Genomic DNA, 19,911 nt, shown 5'->3' on the forward strand with positions numbered 1-19,911 from the left:
TAAGTATAATAAAAATGCTGTCAAATGAACTTTTTTTTTTTTTGCTCTTTTTGACTACAGATGGTCAAGATGTTATAAAACATGACAAATAACTATTTCTGGGGTTAGAATTGTATTGAAAAATGTGTCCATTTGTGAGTTGTTTACAAATTTATATCATATTTAGATTTTCCGGGTTTGGTGCAAAGGGTTAAAAATAAAGCATTTTGGACATTATTTCAGCTTGGTACCCAATTTAATCTTAAAATAGACACTTGAATGATGAAGAAATAACAGGTTGTTAAAAAAATAGTTGATCCTCTACACATCTTTGGTCATTTTTTGCCATTTTTGTCCAGAAATAAGGTCAATATGTTGTCAAATGTCAAACATAACCATTCCATTAAATTCCTGGGGTCAGAATTGTATGGGAAAATGTGTTCATTTGTCTCTGTATGTTATTTACTTCTAATGTTATGCCCTTTTCTTTATCATTTTTAGATTTTTTGGGTTCAGCAAAGGGTTAAAAAAGAACCCCTTGGGACTTTATTTCAGCTTGGTACCTGACAGATTATGAAAATAGACACTTTAAGTATTTAAAAAAATTGGGTGGCATAAAAAAAGCTGCGGGGTGCGCGTGGACCCCTATTTCAATGTAGACTATAAACATGCCATTAGGCTACTGAATTACCAGTAATGTCTTTTTGAATTATGTGTGTCATGTAACAGATGACTTGCTGCTCAGCATTCACACATTAAGAACAGCTTTTCAGATCTTCTCTGTGAATAAAGGAAACATTTTCCTCCAGACCAAAAGTCTGATCCAGTCAAATCAGACCTTGTGCAGGACTGAAAACACTGGGCTAATTTGCAAAGCATATAATGATATTTAGCAATTCTATTTTTTTTTAAGTCATTGCACCTTTTTAAAAATGAAATTGAATTGAAATTGAACGCCATGTTTATGCTAATATGATGGCAACATTCACCTTGAGTCTGGTATCTCTATATTAACTGGGTATGTGCAATGCATATCCACATAAAAAGTTTTTCTGTAATACCAATAAAAATCAACACAACATGCTACACACGTTTATTTGCATATTTTTTTAAGTGGCAAAAGACTAAAGCTACAAATACTGCAGTAAAGAAATCTTATCAGCCATGACCTATTCTAATTTTAAAGTCCTATTCACTGCCAACATTCATCAGAATAGATCATGTCACTTCTCAAAGCTGACAAACACTGAATGAGCATGTCCAATCAGCAAAATGAGCTCTGACTAACTCCAACAAACACTGACGGAGGTTACACACTGATCTGACAACTCCCAACTAACCATCTGTTAGCATTTGTCAGCATCTGTCTGTGCAGTGTGAACTGGTTGTCCTTCAGGGGAAATCAAAAGCTCACAAGAAATGAGAAAACAGTCTTTCCTGTGTGATTACAGTTGCTGAATGAGTTACACAAAAGAAAGGATAAGATATATTGCAACTATCCATTCCTTGACATTAATCCTGTATTTTCTGTGACTGTTTTTAAACTATATGGACTTACTATTGTCACGGTTTTACGCTGCCTGAAGGAATACGGAGTCGAGAATAAACAGAATAAGGTTTTTAATATATCCAACACAGGGGATATCCAACGTGGAGCACAGAGGTAGACACACGTAAGTAGCAAGTGGTCACAAGTGAGCACAAGTGAGAAGACCCGCCAAAACAGAACTGAAGGACAAGGCTTATGAACAACAGATAATTGGGGAAACACAGGTGGATAGAATCATTAACTTAACAGGGACATGGAACACATGAGGAAGATAATGGACACACCTGGGAACTAATCAAACACGGAAAGACAGAAACTGGGTCACGGGCAAAAACACATTAAATGAGTCCAGGTGTGTGACAGTACTCCCCCCTCCCGGTAGGTGCGTCCTCGCACCGTAGAAACAACAGGGGGAGGCGTAGGTGGGAACTTGGGAGGAGGTTCCGGTGGAGGACGGACTTCCAGGAGGGGGCCAGCAGACAGGGACCACAGAAGGAGGAGCCAGGGAGGAGACGGAGGAAGGAGCCAGGGAGGAGACAGGAGCAGGAAGAGCCAGATGGTCCACCAGAGACCAGCCAGGACGGAGATCCAAGGTGGAGTCGACGGCGGGAGGAGCCATGGTGAAGGAAGGGTCGACGACACCAGGGGGCCGACAGGCGGAGACTGCACCGGTGGGTGAGGAGCCCAAGATGGAGCAGCACAGCCGCAGAGCCAGGGTGACGACGAGGTTCCGGAGGGCCTAGGTGGAGCAGAAGGCTCAGGCGACCAAGGCGGAGGCGGGGTCCTGGCAGACCGCTGTGGAGCCGGAGTGACCGAGGATGGAGGTGGAACCGGAGGGAAGGAGGAGCCTGACAGAGCCGGAGGGATGGAGTGACGAGGTGGAACCAGAGGAGTGGAGTCCCGAGGCGGCGGATGGTCGACGACTGACCAAGGTGGAGCCGGAGGGACGAGGGAGCCCGGTGGAGCAGGTGGGATGACAGGCCACGGTGGAGACGAGGGAGCTAAGAGCCAAGGCGGAGCCGCTGGGTCGAAGGACCGAGGAGGAGTCCAGGGCTCGGAGGCTGGAGGCGGAGACAGGGCCTTAACACGCCAAGGCGGAGCTGGAGACTGGCAGTCCAGCGGCGAACCACCGCGCCCCGATGGCGCGGACTGAGGGTGAGCTGCGGGACTGACTGGCACCAGCAGGGATGACGAGGAACTGGCTGGTCTAGGAGGAGGAGAGAGGAGAAGGATGGGGGGAACGACAGGAGGATCAGGGCTGGATGGAACCAGCGGAAGTGGAGCAGAAGGACCAGCAGGTTTGGGAGGAGGTGGGAGAGGGAGGCTGGGAGGGAATGCAGGAGACACAGAAGATTCAGGGCTGGGCGGAACCAGCGGAGACACAGAAGATTCAGAGCTGGGTGGAACCAGCGGAGACACAGAAGATTCAGAGCTGGGCGGAACCAGCGGAGACACAGAAGATTCAGAGCTGGGCGGAACCAGCGGAGACACAGAAGATTCAGAGCTGGGCGGAACCAGCGGAGACACAGAAGATTCAGAGCTGGGCGGAACCAGCGGAGACACAGAAGATTCAGAGCTGGGCGGAACCAGCGGAGACACAGAAGATTCAGAGCTGGGCGGAACCAGCGGAGAAACAGAAAACTCAGGGCTGGGCGGAACCAGCGGAGAAACAGAAAACTCAGGGCTGGGCGTAACCAGCGGAGAAACAGAAAACTCAGGGCTGGGCGTAACCAGCGGAGAAACAGAAAACTCAGGGCTGGGCGTAACCAGCGGAGAAACAGAAAACTCAGGGCTGGGCGTAACCAGCGGAGAAACAGAAAACTCAGGGCTGGGCGGAACCAGCGGAAATGGAGCAGAGGAAATGACTGGAGGAGGTAGGAGTGGGAGACTGAGAGGGTATACAGGGGAATCAGGGCTGGACGGAACCAGCGGGGAAACAGGAAAATTAGGGATTACCTCCATAGACCAGTCTATCAGATCCAGAACTTGCTCCATACGATCTTCAGAGACTGCAAACAGCTCACCCTCAGTCGCAGGAGTGTGGGCAGGGCTTTCCTCCACGCCCTCGATCTCCACGAGGACTCCCACGATGCACGATGTGGCCGGCTCACACACCTGGTCAGTCGCGCTCTCGAGATCCTGTTCCCTGTCAGTGGATGGCTCGGGCTCTGCGGCTGCGGTGGGCTCTGGCTCCGTGTAGCGAGATGGTGGCTGGCTGGTCTCTGGGTCGGGAGTGGGACTGGCGAGATCCTCAATCGGGCAGACGGTGAAAGGTGAGCCATTTCTCGCCAGAGTCCACTCCACAAATGCGGCAAAATCCTCCCGAGGACCATCTTCGGACGACAACGCTCTGCATTTGGAGTTCAGGCTGGTGTTGTAGAAGGTGCAGAGCGCGTCGTCCGGGTAGCTGGTGGCATTAGCTAATAGGAGAAACTGTCTGGTATGGTCCTCGAGAGAACGTCCTTCCTGCTTCAGCAGGAGGATGAGGAATTCGGGACGATAGAGGGGATCCATAGAACACTACGAAACAAAAAGACTTTGAAAACACAAAAACAAAACGGAGGGGAAAAACACGCAGTTTTCTATTTTCTCTTTTTAGGTCGGGTCTTCTGTCACGGTTTTACGCTGCCTGAAGGAATACGGAGTCGAGAATAAACAGAATAAGGTTTTTAATATATCCAACACAGGGGATATCCAACGTGGAGCACAGAGGTAGACACACGTAAGTAGCAAGTGGTCACAAGTGAGCACAAGTGAGAAGACCCGCCAAAACAGAACTGAAGGACAAGGCTTATGAACAACAGATAATTGGGGAAACACAGGTGGATAGAATCATTAACTTAACAGGGACATGGAACACATGAGGAAGATAATGGACACACCTGGGAACTAATCAAACACGGAAAGACAGAAACTGGGTCACGGGCAAAAACACATTAAATGAGTCCAGGTGTGTGACAACTATATGAATTTTACAGCTGTTCACACAAAATAAATGTATTGTATATAACATTATTCCCTGATCTGAAGTTGATACAATCTAATCAGATATGGAATGGGGTCATAACCTGAGAAACTAAAATTCCCTTGACCTTTTGACATAAGATTTGTACTATAAAAACAGCTTATATTGAAGGCAGTCTGCCAAAACAACAGCTTTTGGGATGTTCATGATAGTGTGGCTAAATTCTGCCTCCACAAAAAAAGATCAATGTCTGCTTCTGCATCACTGCTTATTTAGCAATGCCCACCAATCTGCGCATTTAGCATTTATGAAATAAATTAATGAACATTTCTATAAAGAAACCTAATAATAAAGATGCTCTAAAGACAACAAGATGCTATGCAGTACCAGTGGCAAATGGAAAAACAGTGTTTGCATTGTGTTTATGCGTTTTTGACCTAAATCAGTGTCCATCGATGAGGAATGTATGCTGTAAAACAATCACAACCAATAGCCAATCATAGCAATGAGCTTTCTGATTAGGGGGTTAAAACCAAGACATTAAATAACTTATTACTTCTATATTGTTAAGTCTTTGATGGAAAAAATCTTGATAAAATTATAAGTGCAAAACAAAAAAAATGGCAGTTCATGACCCCTTTATAAAGCCATGTAAATATCCATTGTAAATATTGATAAAAAATATAATATAGTATAGTATATAATCCAGATAACCTTTTTTATTTTTATTAGCTTCTGTTTCATGCTTGAAAGCTCCAGTCAATATTCTATGTAATTACATGGGAAAACACTGATTGTGAGAGCAATTCTAGCTCAGATGGTAATGCTTTCATAAGTTGTATCTTCTGCTGGCTGGGAGAACTCTTCTCTGATATTTGCCTCCTGCTCTAGTATGGTCTCGTTTTCCTCAGACTTCATTACACATGAGATGCTGCTGTTGGGCTGATCAACTCTTATTGCGCTCTCTGCCTCTGATACTTCACCAGGATCACATCGGATCACAGCGTAGTCTGTTGTCAGCGAGGAGATGCCCCTGATCTCTTCTGACTCTGGTTGGAAGTTTGTGAAGTCAATGGAGGCATAATGGAGAGGTTCTCTTTTATGATTCTGGGTGGCAGCTCCATTTGGTGACAGCATGGCGCTATTGGCGTAAACATCCTCCTCGTCCCTCTGTTAAACAGCATAATAGATTAACAAATCAGCAGTGGAGAGCTGTGGTATATTCTGCTTTTGAAACAATGAAATGAGTGTGTTTTGATTATTTTTGTTTTATATTTATTTAACATAAGTTGCATTATTTAAAATGAATAATGTACTTTGAGGGAACTCACCCAGTCATTCAGAGTGAGTCCAGGGCCATCATCACGTCTTGTGTTGCTTTCTTTTCTGAAAAATATTTCCATGTACCCATGATCAAAAAAAATTAATTGGCATTAACATCACCCATGTATGGATTGAAATTTTGACAAACATAGGGTGGATGACTGGGCCAAATCATTTTTAGAGTGGAGATTAATTGATATAGCTTAAGTCAGGGGTCTGGAACTTACTTTCTAAAAAAGCCACAGGTTTAGTCAACACCTGATAAGCATAAATCCTCTTCAGAGGTTATTGTGTGTGTGAGAGTGAGTGAATTAGTAAAGAACAATGCACAGTGCTTATTTACTTAGTTTATGACTACTCATCGAGGTAGATCTTTTGTCAAATTTCTCTCACAGTGAATCTCTTATCATTTGTTTGAATTCAACTGATATGAGACTTAATTTTTAGAACATTCATTGTATCATTGTGATGTCACTGCCCCCAAACCCGGAAACTTGTAAGTCATGTGCTCTCAATTCCAGTTCTGGGGACCCCCTGCTCGGCACATTTTGCATGTGCACAGAAACCACTTTGTCAGTGGTTTCAGTTCCCTACCACAGCTTATGTACTTTTAATACTTAATTTTAATGTCAATCACACTCTGCTCTTTAGCTTTTCCATTTATGTTTCTTTATTAATAATGTCAAACTGCCCTGTCCGCTGATAGCTTTGCCGATTATCATACATAAGACACATTTATATATTATATGAAATGTCTGTGGGACAAAAGTAGTTGATGACATTTTTTAAATGTTTCTGCATAGCAGAGCACCTTTTCTTTTTTCTTTTTCTTTTTGTTGATTTTGTTTGATATATTTCAGTCAAACCCCTTATAAAAATTTTGCCTTTGTTCCAAAAATCTTTATTTTTTCTTTCCAAAAAAAAAGAAAAACTATGCTTGAATCTTTTAGTGCATCAGCTCTTGGTTACCATAGCATAGCTTTGTTGTTGACTTATAATGACCTCGGCCAATGTGAACGTACCTTGCACAGTGAAGTAAAATGCCACAAAAGACCATCACCACAGTAGCCCCACCAGCAGCTCCAACCCAAAAAGAGAAATGATGGAAACCTAATAATAATTAAAAATACATATAAAAACTAGTTTTTGGAGAACTAAGAGAATAGTGGATAAATTAAAATAAAAACCAGTTAATTCTAATGATGTTAGTGATTCCACTTCTTCTTCCTCTCTTAAAGAATGAGCTGAGCAAACATTGTGTTCATCAACAAAAGTGGTTTGTGTATACTCAGAATTTGTGCTCTGCATTTAACCCATCCGAAATGCACACACACAGAGCAGTGAACACACACACACACACACACTGTGAGCACACACCTGGAGCAGTGGGCAGCCATTTATGGGGGTTCAGTTGGGGGTTCAATGCCTTGCTCAAGGGCACCTAAGTCGTGGTATTGAAGGTGGAGAGAGAGCGGTTCATGCACTACCCCCACCTACAATACCGTCCGGCCCGAGACTAGAACCCACAACCCTTCGATTGGGAGTCCAACCCTCTAACCATTAGACCACGACTTCCCCAAATAAAAAATAAGTGAAGTGACATTCAGCCAAGTATGGTGACCCATACTCAGAATTTGTGCTTTGCATTTAACCCATCCGAAGTGCACACACACAGAGCAGTGAACACACACACACTGTGAACACACACCCGGAGCAGTGGGCAGCCATTTATGCTTCGGCACCCGGGGAGCAGTTGGGGGTTCGATGCCTTGCTCAAGGGCACCTAAGTCGTGGTATTGAAGGTGGAGAGAGAACTGTTCATACACTCCCCCCACCCACAATTCCATCCGGCCTGAGACTAGAACTCACAACCCTTCGATTGGGAGTCCAACCCTCTAACCATTAGGCCACGACTTCCCAAATATGCATACCTTTTAGCAAAAAAAGAAGGCTCTTCTACAGCTTTTCATGCAAGCATTTACATATAAGTGTGTGATGTGTGAGGCAATGAAGAATTAAACATTATTTTTTGCCCTCTCTCTATTGTAACAACTGGAAATGAACAACACAAATGGAACTGCATTCAAATAATAGAAATAGAAATATGAAATACAAATAATAGTATTTAAGATGATGCATCTGTAATTACGTTAAACATTAAACCTTAAAAAAATTGGCATAAAATGTACCTGACAGTTGAGGAGTGACATGAAGCAAATTAAAAAGTTGACTTGCAGTTCCTCGAGTGTTTCTGCTGACACACTGTAGAGTGGATGAGTTTGTGAAAGACTGATGAAGAGTGATGAAGCTCCTCAAGCCTGTGCTGCTCAATCGCTCTTCACTGATGGACGTGTTTGAAGAGTTAGTGACAGGACATCCAGGCAGATGCCACTCCAGTTCAGGAGAGGGATTTCCATCAGCCTCACAGAAACACACAGTTACATCAGTTCTGCTACAGCTGGAGAATGGAGAGATTTTAGGGGCGTCTGAAAGTATTGGAAGTGAGAAATAGATAATTAGAAACAGAATAAATGTAATGATTCGGTTTCTGTCAGTGATAAATTATGCAGTTCAGCACTGCTAGATTTGCATCACTGTTGCTAGATTGATGAAGGAAAACTTTCTGGCTTACTAGGATAGTTGGAGTAGCTAACATTTTTTGTCAGGTACATATACAGCAGCCCAATTATTTGTACATAAGCTTGACTTAAAAATATATGAATCGCTGTGAAAAAAATAATACGATTGCTGTGTCATATGTCTGGGCTTTCAGCATGCTGAAACTGCGTTAAAAGGTATAGAGTCCCCTCTGCCACACCCCGATCTAGCTCCTCTTCTCGTAAGAGGGCTACTTTGGCTGGTGGCCAGGGTAGTCTGAGGGTTACCGTCATTCAGCTGCGTTGCCTCTTTCAGGTCTGCCAGTGTTGCCCGAGTCTGATCCCGAGCTGACAGCCATGCTTTCCCGCGCAGCTGAGAACATCGGGCTCAAGTGAAATTCTCCACCTTGTCCCTAGTGCTTGAGGTTGGATGACTGGTTCCTGGGGGATGCACGCACAGATCATCAGCGTGCCCCTCCAGTTCCTTTCTTCCCAGAGGTGCACCAGGAAGTGACTAGTTCATGGAAGGCACCTTTAACTGCCCGAAACCATTCTGGTGCTTCCTCCGCCTTCACTGCCCTTGATGGTGGAGCAGCCAAGGCATATGCTGGGATACCCCCAGTGAAGCATTCTGTTGCGATGCAATTGTGTCCTCAGACTGCCTCCACATGGCATGGTGGTCCCAAGCTTCTCTCCAAAGCCTGTAAGTTCTCATCCATGCTTGTGGCCAAGGATTTCAGAGCTGCAGGTCAGGCCGCTTCTGCCCTGCATGCCATGGCCACCCTTCAGGTCTACCAGGCCAAGGTGCTCAAAGAGCTGCATAGGGACAGTGCTGACCCAGAAATTTTGCAAGAGGCACGCACTGCACTTCTTGGGTCAGGTGATGTCCACCCCAGCCACAGCAAGAAGATGGCCTCAGAAGGTTGGCGTAGCCCGTCTCTGCCCCCAAACCTACCCCTGAATTCTTAACATGTCCATAGTTTAAAAAAACGAGTTGGAGGTACAACATGAATAATCTCCTTCAGGGCTCTTTCCTTTCAGAAAGTTTATTAGTATGGCCCTGTTTGATGTCATAGAGGTTGAAGTTTCTTGTACGAATTAAGGTTTACAAATGAATCATGCTGCACAGGACTTGTTCGAGAAGGATTTATCATTTTGTTTTTAGGCAACAGAGCCAACAATGCCACCAAAGAAGTGTATTTTGAATGTGAGTGAAAGATAACCTTGTTCAGCATTTCAAAGATGGCCGCTGAATGAAAACTTCCATCAAAGTACCTTTGGAATAATTGTTTGAATAAGGGATCTCAAGATTTCAAGATTTTTATTCGTCACATACAAAATTATATATAGCATATATAACCAGCAGTGAAATGTGAGTCAGGTCCGCTCCATGGACAGTGCAATTATTAAAGAAAACAACACAGATGAAAATATACATAAATATAGCTATGTAAGAATGAAATGAAAGTAAACAATAAAATATAAGAATAAAATATAAAAAGATGTATATTGTAGAATTAAATATGGAACGCAAAATAATGTGCAAGAATGTAAACTGTAAACTGTCTTAAATATTAAGATGTACAGGGATGTACAATCTGCATATATGCATTTTACTGTATTCTTAAATATTAAGATACACAGGAATGTACAAGAAGCAAATGTGCAAACATGGTGACACTGTCAGTGTGTCTATGTGAGGTAGTGAATAAAGTGAAAATGATAAGTGAACATTAAGTGGAGGCATGAGGATGTTAAGAGGCTGGTTTAGAGTTTAAGAGCCTGATGGCCTGGGGGAAGAAACTCCTCCGGAGTCTCTCGGTTTTTGCCATCAGGCTACGGTAGCGCTTACCAGATGGCAGCAAAGTGAAAATATGGTTACTGGGGTGGGTGGAGTATTTGATGATTTTTAGCAGCTCTACTTCTGCAGCCTTTGAGGTAGATGTCCTGCAGAGAGGGGAGAGCAGACCATGAAATGCTCTCAGCTAAGCGCACAACTCTGCAGGGCTTTGCAGTCTTGACTGGAGCTGTTCCCATACCACACTGAGATGCACTGAGTCAATACACTTTCTATAGCCCCAGAATAGAAAGTTTTCAGGATTTCTGGTGGGACCCTGAATTTCCTCAGCTGTCGCAGATGGTACAGTCTTTGCCTGGCTTTATTAACCTGTGTTTGAATGTGAGTAGTCCAAGTCAGGTCTTCTGAGATGTTTACACCAAGGTACTTGAAGCTGCTCACCCTCTCCACAGGGGTCCTGCTGATCATAAGAGGAGTATAGGGCTGCTGCTGTCTCTTACTGAAGTCTACAATCAGTTCTTTAGTTTTGCTCACATTCAGAGAGAGACAGTTGTCCTGGCACCATAATGTCAATTTCTCTACCTCATCCAAGTATGCAGTCTCATTGTTGTTGTGAATGAGGCCCAGAACCACAGTATCATCAGCAAATTTGAAAATGGATGTGGAGCTGTGCGAAGACACGCAGTCATGTGTGTAGAGGGAGTAGAGCAGGGGACTCAGGACACAGCCCTGCGGGGCTCCTACGTTCAGGATGATGGAGCTGGAGGTGTACTGGCCTAGTTTCACCACTTGAGGTCTGCCGGTGAGGAAATCAAGAATCCAGTTGCAGAGTGGATAATTCAGTGCAAGGTCTATGAGTTTAGAAGCTAGCTTTGTAGGGACTATAGTATTAAAAGCTGAGCTATAGTCAATAAAAAGCAGCCTTACATAGATCCTGTTATTGCTGTCAATGTGTGTGAGAGAAGAGTGCAGGATGTGAGAGATGGCATCATCTGTGGATCTGTTTGGGCGATAGGCAAACTGAAGAGGGTCCAAAGTATCCGGGATGGAGGTGCAGATGACATTTTTAACCAGTCCCTCAAAGACCTTCATGACTATTGATGTTAGGGCAACTGGACGATAGTCATTCAGACAAGAGGGTTTATTGTTTTTAGGCACAGGGATGATGACCGATTTTTTGAATGAGGTGGGAACCACCGATGTAGCAAGAGACTCATTAAAAATGGATGTAAACAAACCAGCGAGCTGATCAGCGCAGAACCGCAGAACACGGCCAGAAATCCCATCAGGTCCGGCTGCTTTCCTTACATTCAATCGCTTTAGTGCCCTCCGAATCTCGTCCTCCGACACAGTGATCTCATGATGATGATGATCGCTGCTCTGACTGCTGCTTCCTGACACGCTGATCGGCAGACTCGCACTGCTTTGATTGCTTTCAAATCGGCCGTAGAAAGTGTTTAAAGAGAAAGTGTAGAAAGAAAGTGTAGAAAGATCTGGGAAGGGATCTAAGTTTCAGTTAATGGATTTGCATTGGATAACAAAATATCAAAACATGTGTAATTCATTTTAAAGCAAATCATTAAAATCCAGGTGTCCAAAAGTGTTCCATCATATTATGGGACCACTTATGGGACAGTATATATTCTTCCAATCTGGTCTTAAAGAGTTCTCCCAAAAACCCAGTGACTTTCACTGTTTGGGTAAAATGTAAATATCTTCTTTAGCATTCTACAGAAGAAAGGAATTCATGCAGGTTTACAACAACATAAGTCTGACTAAATAATAACAGAATATTTGTTTTGTTTTGAACACTGAATATCTTTATTTTATCACTGTCTCTGTCCTCTTCACACTGGTTAAGAAAGTGTCAAAGTGACTGCTGTAAAAAGAATTGTCATGAAAAATGTGTGAGGAATATCTATTCAAACTATTGTGCTGAAGCATCAGCTGCCATTTACTGTAAGTGTGAATTTGCAAGACATTACTGATACTTTCTTGCTCTGAAGATCTAAACCGACAATTAGCATCCAGGATTGAAAAGATCCATTTTATAGCTGACTTTTAGGTGCTAATGAATATGACAAGGTAAAATTGTCTGTTAAGCATTACTCACACTGAATGTCCAGCATCACTGATGAGTTGTGGTGTCCATGTTGGTTCTGAGCTGTACAGTGGTACCAGCCTCTGTGTGTCGGGTCGGTCCTATTGAAGGTAAGAGTGTCTACAGTCTGCAGCTGCTTCAACTGTCCTTCACTCTCTCTGGACCAGGTGTAGTTCGCTGCTGGATTTGCATCACTGCTGCAGATCAGAGTCACTGAACTGCCCTCCAACACACAGCTGGAGGGAAGCACAGACAGTTCTATGTTTTGGGGCGAATCTGAAGGGGGAAAAATTCAGGTCATCACAATAAAAATCTAAACCGTATAATTCACTTAAAACTAAAAAGCATGACTTACACTGAACACGTAGCGTGATGTTGTCCTGTTCTGTTTTGTTCTTGTCCTGTAGCTGGTAGGTTATAGTGCAGGTGAAAGTGACTCCGTCCTCACGGTGAGTAGCAGTGAAGTTCAGATCAGAGATGAGCTCCTGTAGTCTGCTGCTCTCACTGAGGGGGATTCTGGGAGTGGAGCTCCATGTGAGAGTTGGTGGAGGAGAGGAGCAGAGAGTCTCAGCAGAGCAGCGCAGACTCACAGAGCTCCCCTCCAACACCTCCAACACCTCCTCCTGACCCTGCACCTCCTTCTGCTCCACATACAGCTGCACTCTGCGTTTGGGAGGAGACTCTGAAATAAAGAAAGTCAAATGACAATGATGGCAACTTTTCAAACCCACATTTAACACATTTGTTTAGAAATAAAAGGCTCAAATCACTCACCAATGACTTTTATAGTGGAGAAGTTTTGTTTGTAGGTGTATTTCAGATTTCCACTCATAATCCTGAAGTAATATGTACCATTGTGCTTTGAGCTAACATTATAAAAGATAGTGGTGCAGTCCTTCTCATGTAGTTTTCCAGTTATTTTCCCATTAAAGTGATTAGGTTTGGGATCTCTGGAGTTAAACACTTGATGTGTAACATCATTAGTTCCATCTTTGAGCCACAGTCCTGTAGCATCATTCTCATGTAGGTGTTGGTCAAATTCTCCTTTAATCTCAAAAGTGCACTTTATGATCACACAGGATCCACCGAGAGCTTCAGTCTTCTCTGGCAGAGTGACACTAAAATCTCTACAGCAAACACCTACAAGACACATAGTACAAACAAGAAATAATTAAAAAATGACCATAAATACCAAGAAAAGAGGTCTGTAATTGTTTTAATAGTCTATAAATCAAAATATACTTTAACCTTTCAAAAGAAAGCAGAGTAGAATTATTTTCTCTGCTCTCCAGATGTCCATCATTTCGTTCATTGAGAAAAATCAACCTATAGGTAAAAAACAAATAAAGAAAGAAACTGAGTAAACTGAGCCAACCCCTCCACCCCGCCACACACACCCTTTACATCAAATTTTTGCACAAATTATCTTATTTCATACATTTAAAAATAACAAATTTCTCAGCTCCTGTGATTAAGAAATTTTTCTTTGTGATTGAGAGAGCACTAACAATAAATTCACCTTTGCTTTCAAAGAAAAATATGCAAATTTTTTGACAAAGATGGTATCTCAGGAAGGAGGAAGTAACAATTCATACTTTACATCAATATTAATGGTTGATTTAAATCATTGCCTTACTTTTTTTTTCTCTCCCATAAGTTAAAATACTTCCTGAAAATAATATAGAGCAAACATCTTACAGTTTTTTCCTCTGTGATTCTTATTTTAGACCCTTGAAACTTGGCCCATTATACTTTAATATTACAGTATTAACTGTACAGTACAATATTTATCATATTAATTTTAAGCACTAAAAGATGAAAATATTCTATGCATGACATTTTTATTAGTTGTTTGATGAAATTGTTCATATATTATGTCCTTTATAACAAAAATTAAACATTAATATGACAGTATCTGTTCATAGTGTCTCAGATTCTAGGACTTAATCATATATTCTCTATTATCGATCAGTGGGTGTGTCTTAATAAGCTCCCGAGCTTGTGAATCAGTAAATTGTGTACATGAATTCAGTCACTGGTTCCCTGACTCATTACAGTTTTTCTGTACAATGTCAATGAACAACATAGTAGAACGTCATCACTGAAATTAATAAACAACAGACAGGACCATTCTAACTTAATTATTATTATTATCTTTAAACGCATTGTTTTGTTATGAGTTCTTACAACATTTCAAACAAATATTAATTATAAATGTTAATTAAAAATACTAATCGGTTTGCCTTTTCAAATCAGGTTGACTCGTGTGGTTTATGCATGCAGTCTATGGGTTAATTGATTAATACTGATAAATAAAACATACCCATGAATTTCTAATCCATGGGCTCAGATTTTGTAAACTATACCTTCGTTTTTTGAATCCATACCCACAAATTCATAGTCCGTGTGCACGCTTTCGCAGTCCGTTCCCTCAGATTTGTAAACAAGATTCATGCAGCAAGCTCATATGTAGCCTACATGTTAACATACTGTTTTATTGAATATTATTTTGTTGAAGATAGCAAAGTGTCTTAAGTGATTCTCTATCAATTATAGTACAAGCCAATTTTCAGTAAATGTGCATTAACCCATTTTAAACTAACTAGGAGGCTGGTCAGCTAACTGTAGCAGTAACTACAGGGGGGAAATCCAAGGAAATCTGTTCAATGACTTTAAACAGTCACTGGGTCCGTCAGACTGGAGAATGTTTTGCTGAAATGGGACAGAAAATATTTAAGACCCATCGAACCTGACTTTAAGACATTTAAGACTTTTTAAGGCCTTTTATCAAGAAAACTTTATTTAAGATTATTTAAGAACTTGTGGCCAACCTGTTAATGTGGGGACACATTTCAAGTGAGAGCAAAGTTACATGATACATTGATACAGTTTTCTACCATTTTAGAAGATTTGTGTGTGTGTGAATGTCATGGTAACGCGTAAGTGTGTGTAAAATGCATAGGCCATGAAGTGTTGGTGATGTATAAATATAAAGAGTTTGTTTGACAGAGCTAATTTGTAAAAGAAAATGAATCTGACCTTCGTGAAGTACGGGAATCTCCTGTTTAGATCCTAAGTTTCCAGCTGTAAGATCTGCTGCTGATTAGAGACGGAGTGAAGCTCTGCTGCAGGAACACAATCTGAAGTACAGTCTACTGTCAGATAACAGATCTATTATAACTTCCCTTTTTCAGCAGCTCACACCAGTACTTCATTTATCAGCAAGAACATGCATTCTGTGCACAGACAGAGCACAGAGCACTGGTTTACTGAACAACCTGACTTTTTAATTATTTATCTGGCTTTAAATTTAATAAAGATAAACAATTTATAGTCTTTATTATTGTGTCACAATATAGGATCTCTGAAGCACAACTTCGTAGAACAATAAACACATTCTTTACGGACTAGAATAACAACTAACCTAATTTTTATTTCCTTATAAGACAAAAATGATATTATAAAGCATTAAAATGAAAAGAGTCAAATCAATAAACATAAATGTATACAGCTTGTAATAAAATATTACTCAAGTAATGTCTAATGACATTTGATCTAATGATCAAATCAATCTTATAATAAGATTTGAATGTAAAACTGTTGACAGACCTTTGCGAAATACTGTCAATAACCCTAATAATAATAAATTATTTCTTCTGTGAGACTATGGCTCATTCATTAATTACACAAAGAAATTATTCCTTAAGTAGTAGATTTGTGTTTCTTTCAAACATATTTTTGTGAAAATATAGCTTTTGAATATTTTTTGTGAATTTGTTTTTAAAATTTTAAATAAAAATAATTTGATATCTGATAAGTTATTAAATCACATTGATTGTAATTTATTGATGATTTTTTTAGCCATTTGGACTACAATAATCTAATCATGTCTAACCAAGATGCATGACACATTGTTCCTTCTTTTGTGCTTTTTTTTTCTGTAAAACATGAAATCACAAAACTGGTGTCTTAAGCTATTCTAAAAAAATTTAAACTAAATTTCTCCAGAATTTAACTTACAATTTATCTGATTTATTGACACTGTGAAAAATGTAAATGTAGGCTAAACTGTGACCACAGCTTTTGATAGAAGTCAGTCACCATCATCTTCAGTATTAAAAATAAATGTGACAGCTCCATCAGCTTCCTGCTCAGCATTCACAGATCCACCCTATTAATAAAGACTTCTTTTTTTCTCATGACTTAAAGCATCTGATAATTTTTTTTTTTTTTTTTTTGTGCACAAAATGAATTGACATACAGACCATCTCATCATTCACAGCACTCAAAATTCATTCATTACTAAGTAATTGAAAAGAACATAACACAGAATAGGTTCCTGTACAGTTCAAATATATATAATCAAAATATCATAACATTGTAATTTTAATTACCTCATCTGTCTGCATGATGCTAGAGAATTGCAGAGCTGGTGCAAACATCCACATTGCCTTTATCAGATGTTGTCATTTTTGCTGTGTGTTTATTTTGTTATTTATATATAAACAGTTATGTAGTTATATACAGACAGAGCTGGGCAGATTATTTACAAATTGTAGCCCATCACTGGTTACAGATTACATGATGAAAACTCTAGTTAGTAATTTAATCTGATTTTAGCCAATGTATTCTGACTGCTTTACTTAAATCTAACGTTTATAAACTTTCTAAACATTGAACATACCAAAAAAAAATAAAAAAAACAAAAATTAAATTTTTATATCAACATAAATGCATAAAATGCATTACACACTGAATTACATCAGGACTTCCTGGACTTTATGTAGTGTGTCCTGAGTTGAGTTATCTGTGAGTTAATAAAAAAGCTATTAATTAATTTAATCATAAAAATGTCAAATCAATTATTTAAACACGTGGACACTAAAAATACAAATATTTGATTTGTTTACTTGCATGACAGTGTGATAAATGACATCAAACTGTATTATGTGTAAGTGTTGTTAAATTATTAAAATACTAACTTCATCAGAGATATTTCAAGTAAATATTTCATCTCAAAGGGTTCTGGCTTATATACTTGACCATTCTATATTGTTAATATAAACAAAGAAAAATAGTATGACAGTAGGAATTTTAGAAAGAAAACTGGCATTGTGTGAATAATATGTAATCATGTTAATCATTACAAAAAAAAAAGTAACTAATCTGATTAAAAGCATTTAAAAATTTGGAATCTGATTACATAATCCAATGGTTATAAATACATATTCATCTAAACGTTGCTCTCAGCAGCATGGACGGCATCTGGATGTTCACTAACAATATACTGCTGCAAAGAAACCTCCAACTTATTTTTACTTTTGAGAGAGAAAAAAACAGCTGTTAGAATATCTGTGAATCACATGCACTCTTTTTGTAAATTATGTGTGCAGGAGTGTGAACATGAGCAGTATGTTTCTGGGTGCAGTTCACTTAACAGCCACCAGTGTCGCTAATAAGGGCTACTAAACTCTACAAACAGGCCATTCAAAGCTGAATACACACTGGGCAAAAAATAAAAATAAAAAACAAAACACTGAAAACTATTGATTGATTAACAGGCAAAAACAAAGATATACGGCTAAATATAAAAAATATACGGCTATTGAAAAAACATTACAGCATAAAATGTGACACTTTTTTTCCACCTAAAAGTGAAAGTTTAGGCAAGTAAAATGAATTTATTTTGTCTGAAAACGTAATATTTGTTTGTCTGTATAATTTTTTTTGTTAGAAAAATATTATATTTAGGTTTCATAATTTTGAGAAATCATCAATTATAAATTCAAAGGAATTTAATTACATTTTATTATTTCCAATATATTATTTATTTTTATCCATTCATTCATATACATATATTGCATGTCTTAATTTAACACTAACACACTAACAGTGCTCTCTTCCACCCTCAATAGCCATGGCTGAAATGCCCTTAAGCAACGCACTGAACCCCCAGTTGCTCCCCGGGCACTGGATCTATAGCTGCCCACTGCTCCAGGTGTGTGTGCACCTGGATAGGTTAAATGCAGAGCACCAAGTATGGGTTACCATACTTGGCAAATCTCACAACTTTCAAAGCCTTTTCTGCTGGCCTAAACACTAGATCTCACAGAATCACTAAGTTTAAATATTTTTTTTCAATTAATGTGTTTTCAGTTATTTACAATAGTCACTTCACTTTAGTGTATTTTAGTGTGTTTATATTAGAGCTTTTATCAAATCATATTTGTCATCATGTTGCAATCAAATTATATGCAATCATGTTGCCAAGGTCAAAGAAATCTGACTTAAGGCCTTCAGGATCAAAAGTGCAGGAGTCTGTTAGCGTCATGGGGAATAAACACAAAACAAACGCTTAGTTTGAAAATGACTTCTGTGTGAGCTGTGCTTCATTCATAAAGTCCAATTAACAGACAATGGACCTGATTTGCCTGATAATTTTTTTTAATGACCGACCGACTTGTTGACACAGAATTACACATCACATATTATGAAATTTCAGGAAAAGAAACAATGTAAACAGGTCACAACAGTAACCAGTGCAGAACACTGTAACTTCAGATAGAATCAACCAAACCCATGAAAACACAATTAGCATTACTTTACCAAAACAGTTAAAAACATAAAAAATAAAAATAGTTACTTGATATAGTGTTATATGCATTTATGATGTAATTGCATATTGACTCCACTAGAGGGCCACCTTGGGCTTGACTGAGGTGGGTAACTGGGTTAGACGAGTTAGACTGTGGTTTTGCATGAGCGGGTTCTATAATAAATATGTGGTTCTGCGTTATAACTCTCCGTGTATGTAGTCTATTGGATACATTGCAACAGAAGAAACACTACAGCGACGTAGGACGCTACAGCTACAGCAAAAAAGATACATTTGAAAAACAAAAATGATTTTTTTAGGAATCAAACCTATAATAAATATGTATTAATATGGAAGGATGTAATTTGGTAGTGCTTGGTTTTGTTGATTAGGATCATTGTAGAAAGAAAAAAATAATAATACGTTTATGTAATGAATCCTATCCTGTTTTTCAGTCCTGTCACATGGCTTGGTTAGCAGCAGTAAGAAGGATTGTCCCTTTGGTCTGATACACACGTATGTATGTGCATTTATATATGTATATATATATATATATATATATATATATATATATATATATATACAGAAATGTACGTTATATAAACAACTTTTTTTGGATGTGATTAATCGATTTGACAGACTTACATTAAATGTTACCTATGCATGAACCACATCTCCTGCATTATCAGTGTTATGCATATTGCATACCACCTGTTACAGTAATAAACGGCAAAATTGATCAATTCTGTATCTCTGTATCTATTTGTGCATCATAACCCACTGAGGTTAATTTGTTCTGCACCCATCCATTTGTAAATTGCAGGTGAGACTCGAGACATTTTTAACTGATCAGAGGTGTACGCTCTGACACTACAAACAAGGTAAGAAAACACATTGGGGAAGGTTACGAGCGGCAGCTCTTTAAGATCATCCTTACACTTGATCTGTATGTCATGTCACTTTCACTTTTACTGATAAGCGTGTCCCCAAAAATGGCCGCGACT

At 39.7% G+C, this 19,911-nt stretch overlaps 1 protein-coding gene across 1 annotated transcript; it reads right to left on the reverse strand.

Moving 5' to 3' along the window:
- Positions 1-4,415: 4,415 nt before the first annotated feature.
- LOC113062243 (sialic acid-binding Ig-like lectin 5) lies at positions 4,416-16,788 on the reverse strand. Its single transcript, XM_026231962.1, has 10 exons — positions 16,707-16,788; positions 15,352-15,452; positions 13,561-13,638; positions 13,087-13,452; positions 12,668-12,994; positions 12,325-12,588; positions 8,006-8,302; positions 6,839-6,926; positions 5,825-5,879; positions 4,416-5,663 (listed from the first exon to the last, which is right to left on the reverse strand). The coding sequence occupies exons 3-10, from the start codon at positions 13,622-13,624 to the stop codon at positions 5,307-5,309; spliced, it is 1,818 nt and encodes a 605-aa protein (XP_026087747.1). The 5' UTR covers positions 13,625-13,638; positions 15,352-15,452; positions 16,707-16,788; the 3' UTR covers positions 4,416-5,306.
- Positions 16,789-19,911: the final 3,123 nt, after the last annotated feature.

Source organism: Carassius auratus, chromosome 4 (assembly GCF_003368295.1).
Source record: "Carassius auratus strain Wakin chromosome 4, ASM336829v1, whole genome shotgun sequence".
Taxonomy (NCBI): Eukaryota; Metazoa; Chordata; class Actinopteri; order Cypriniformes; family Cyprinidae; genus Carassius; species Carassius auratus.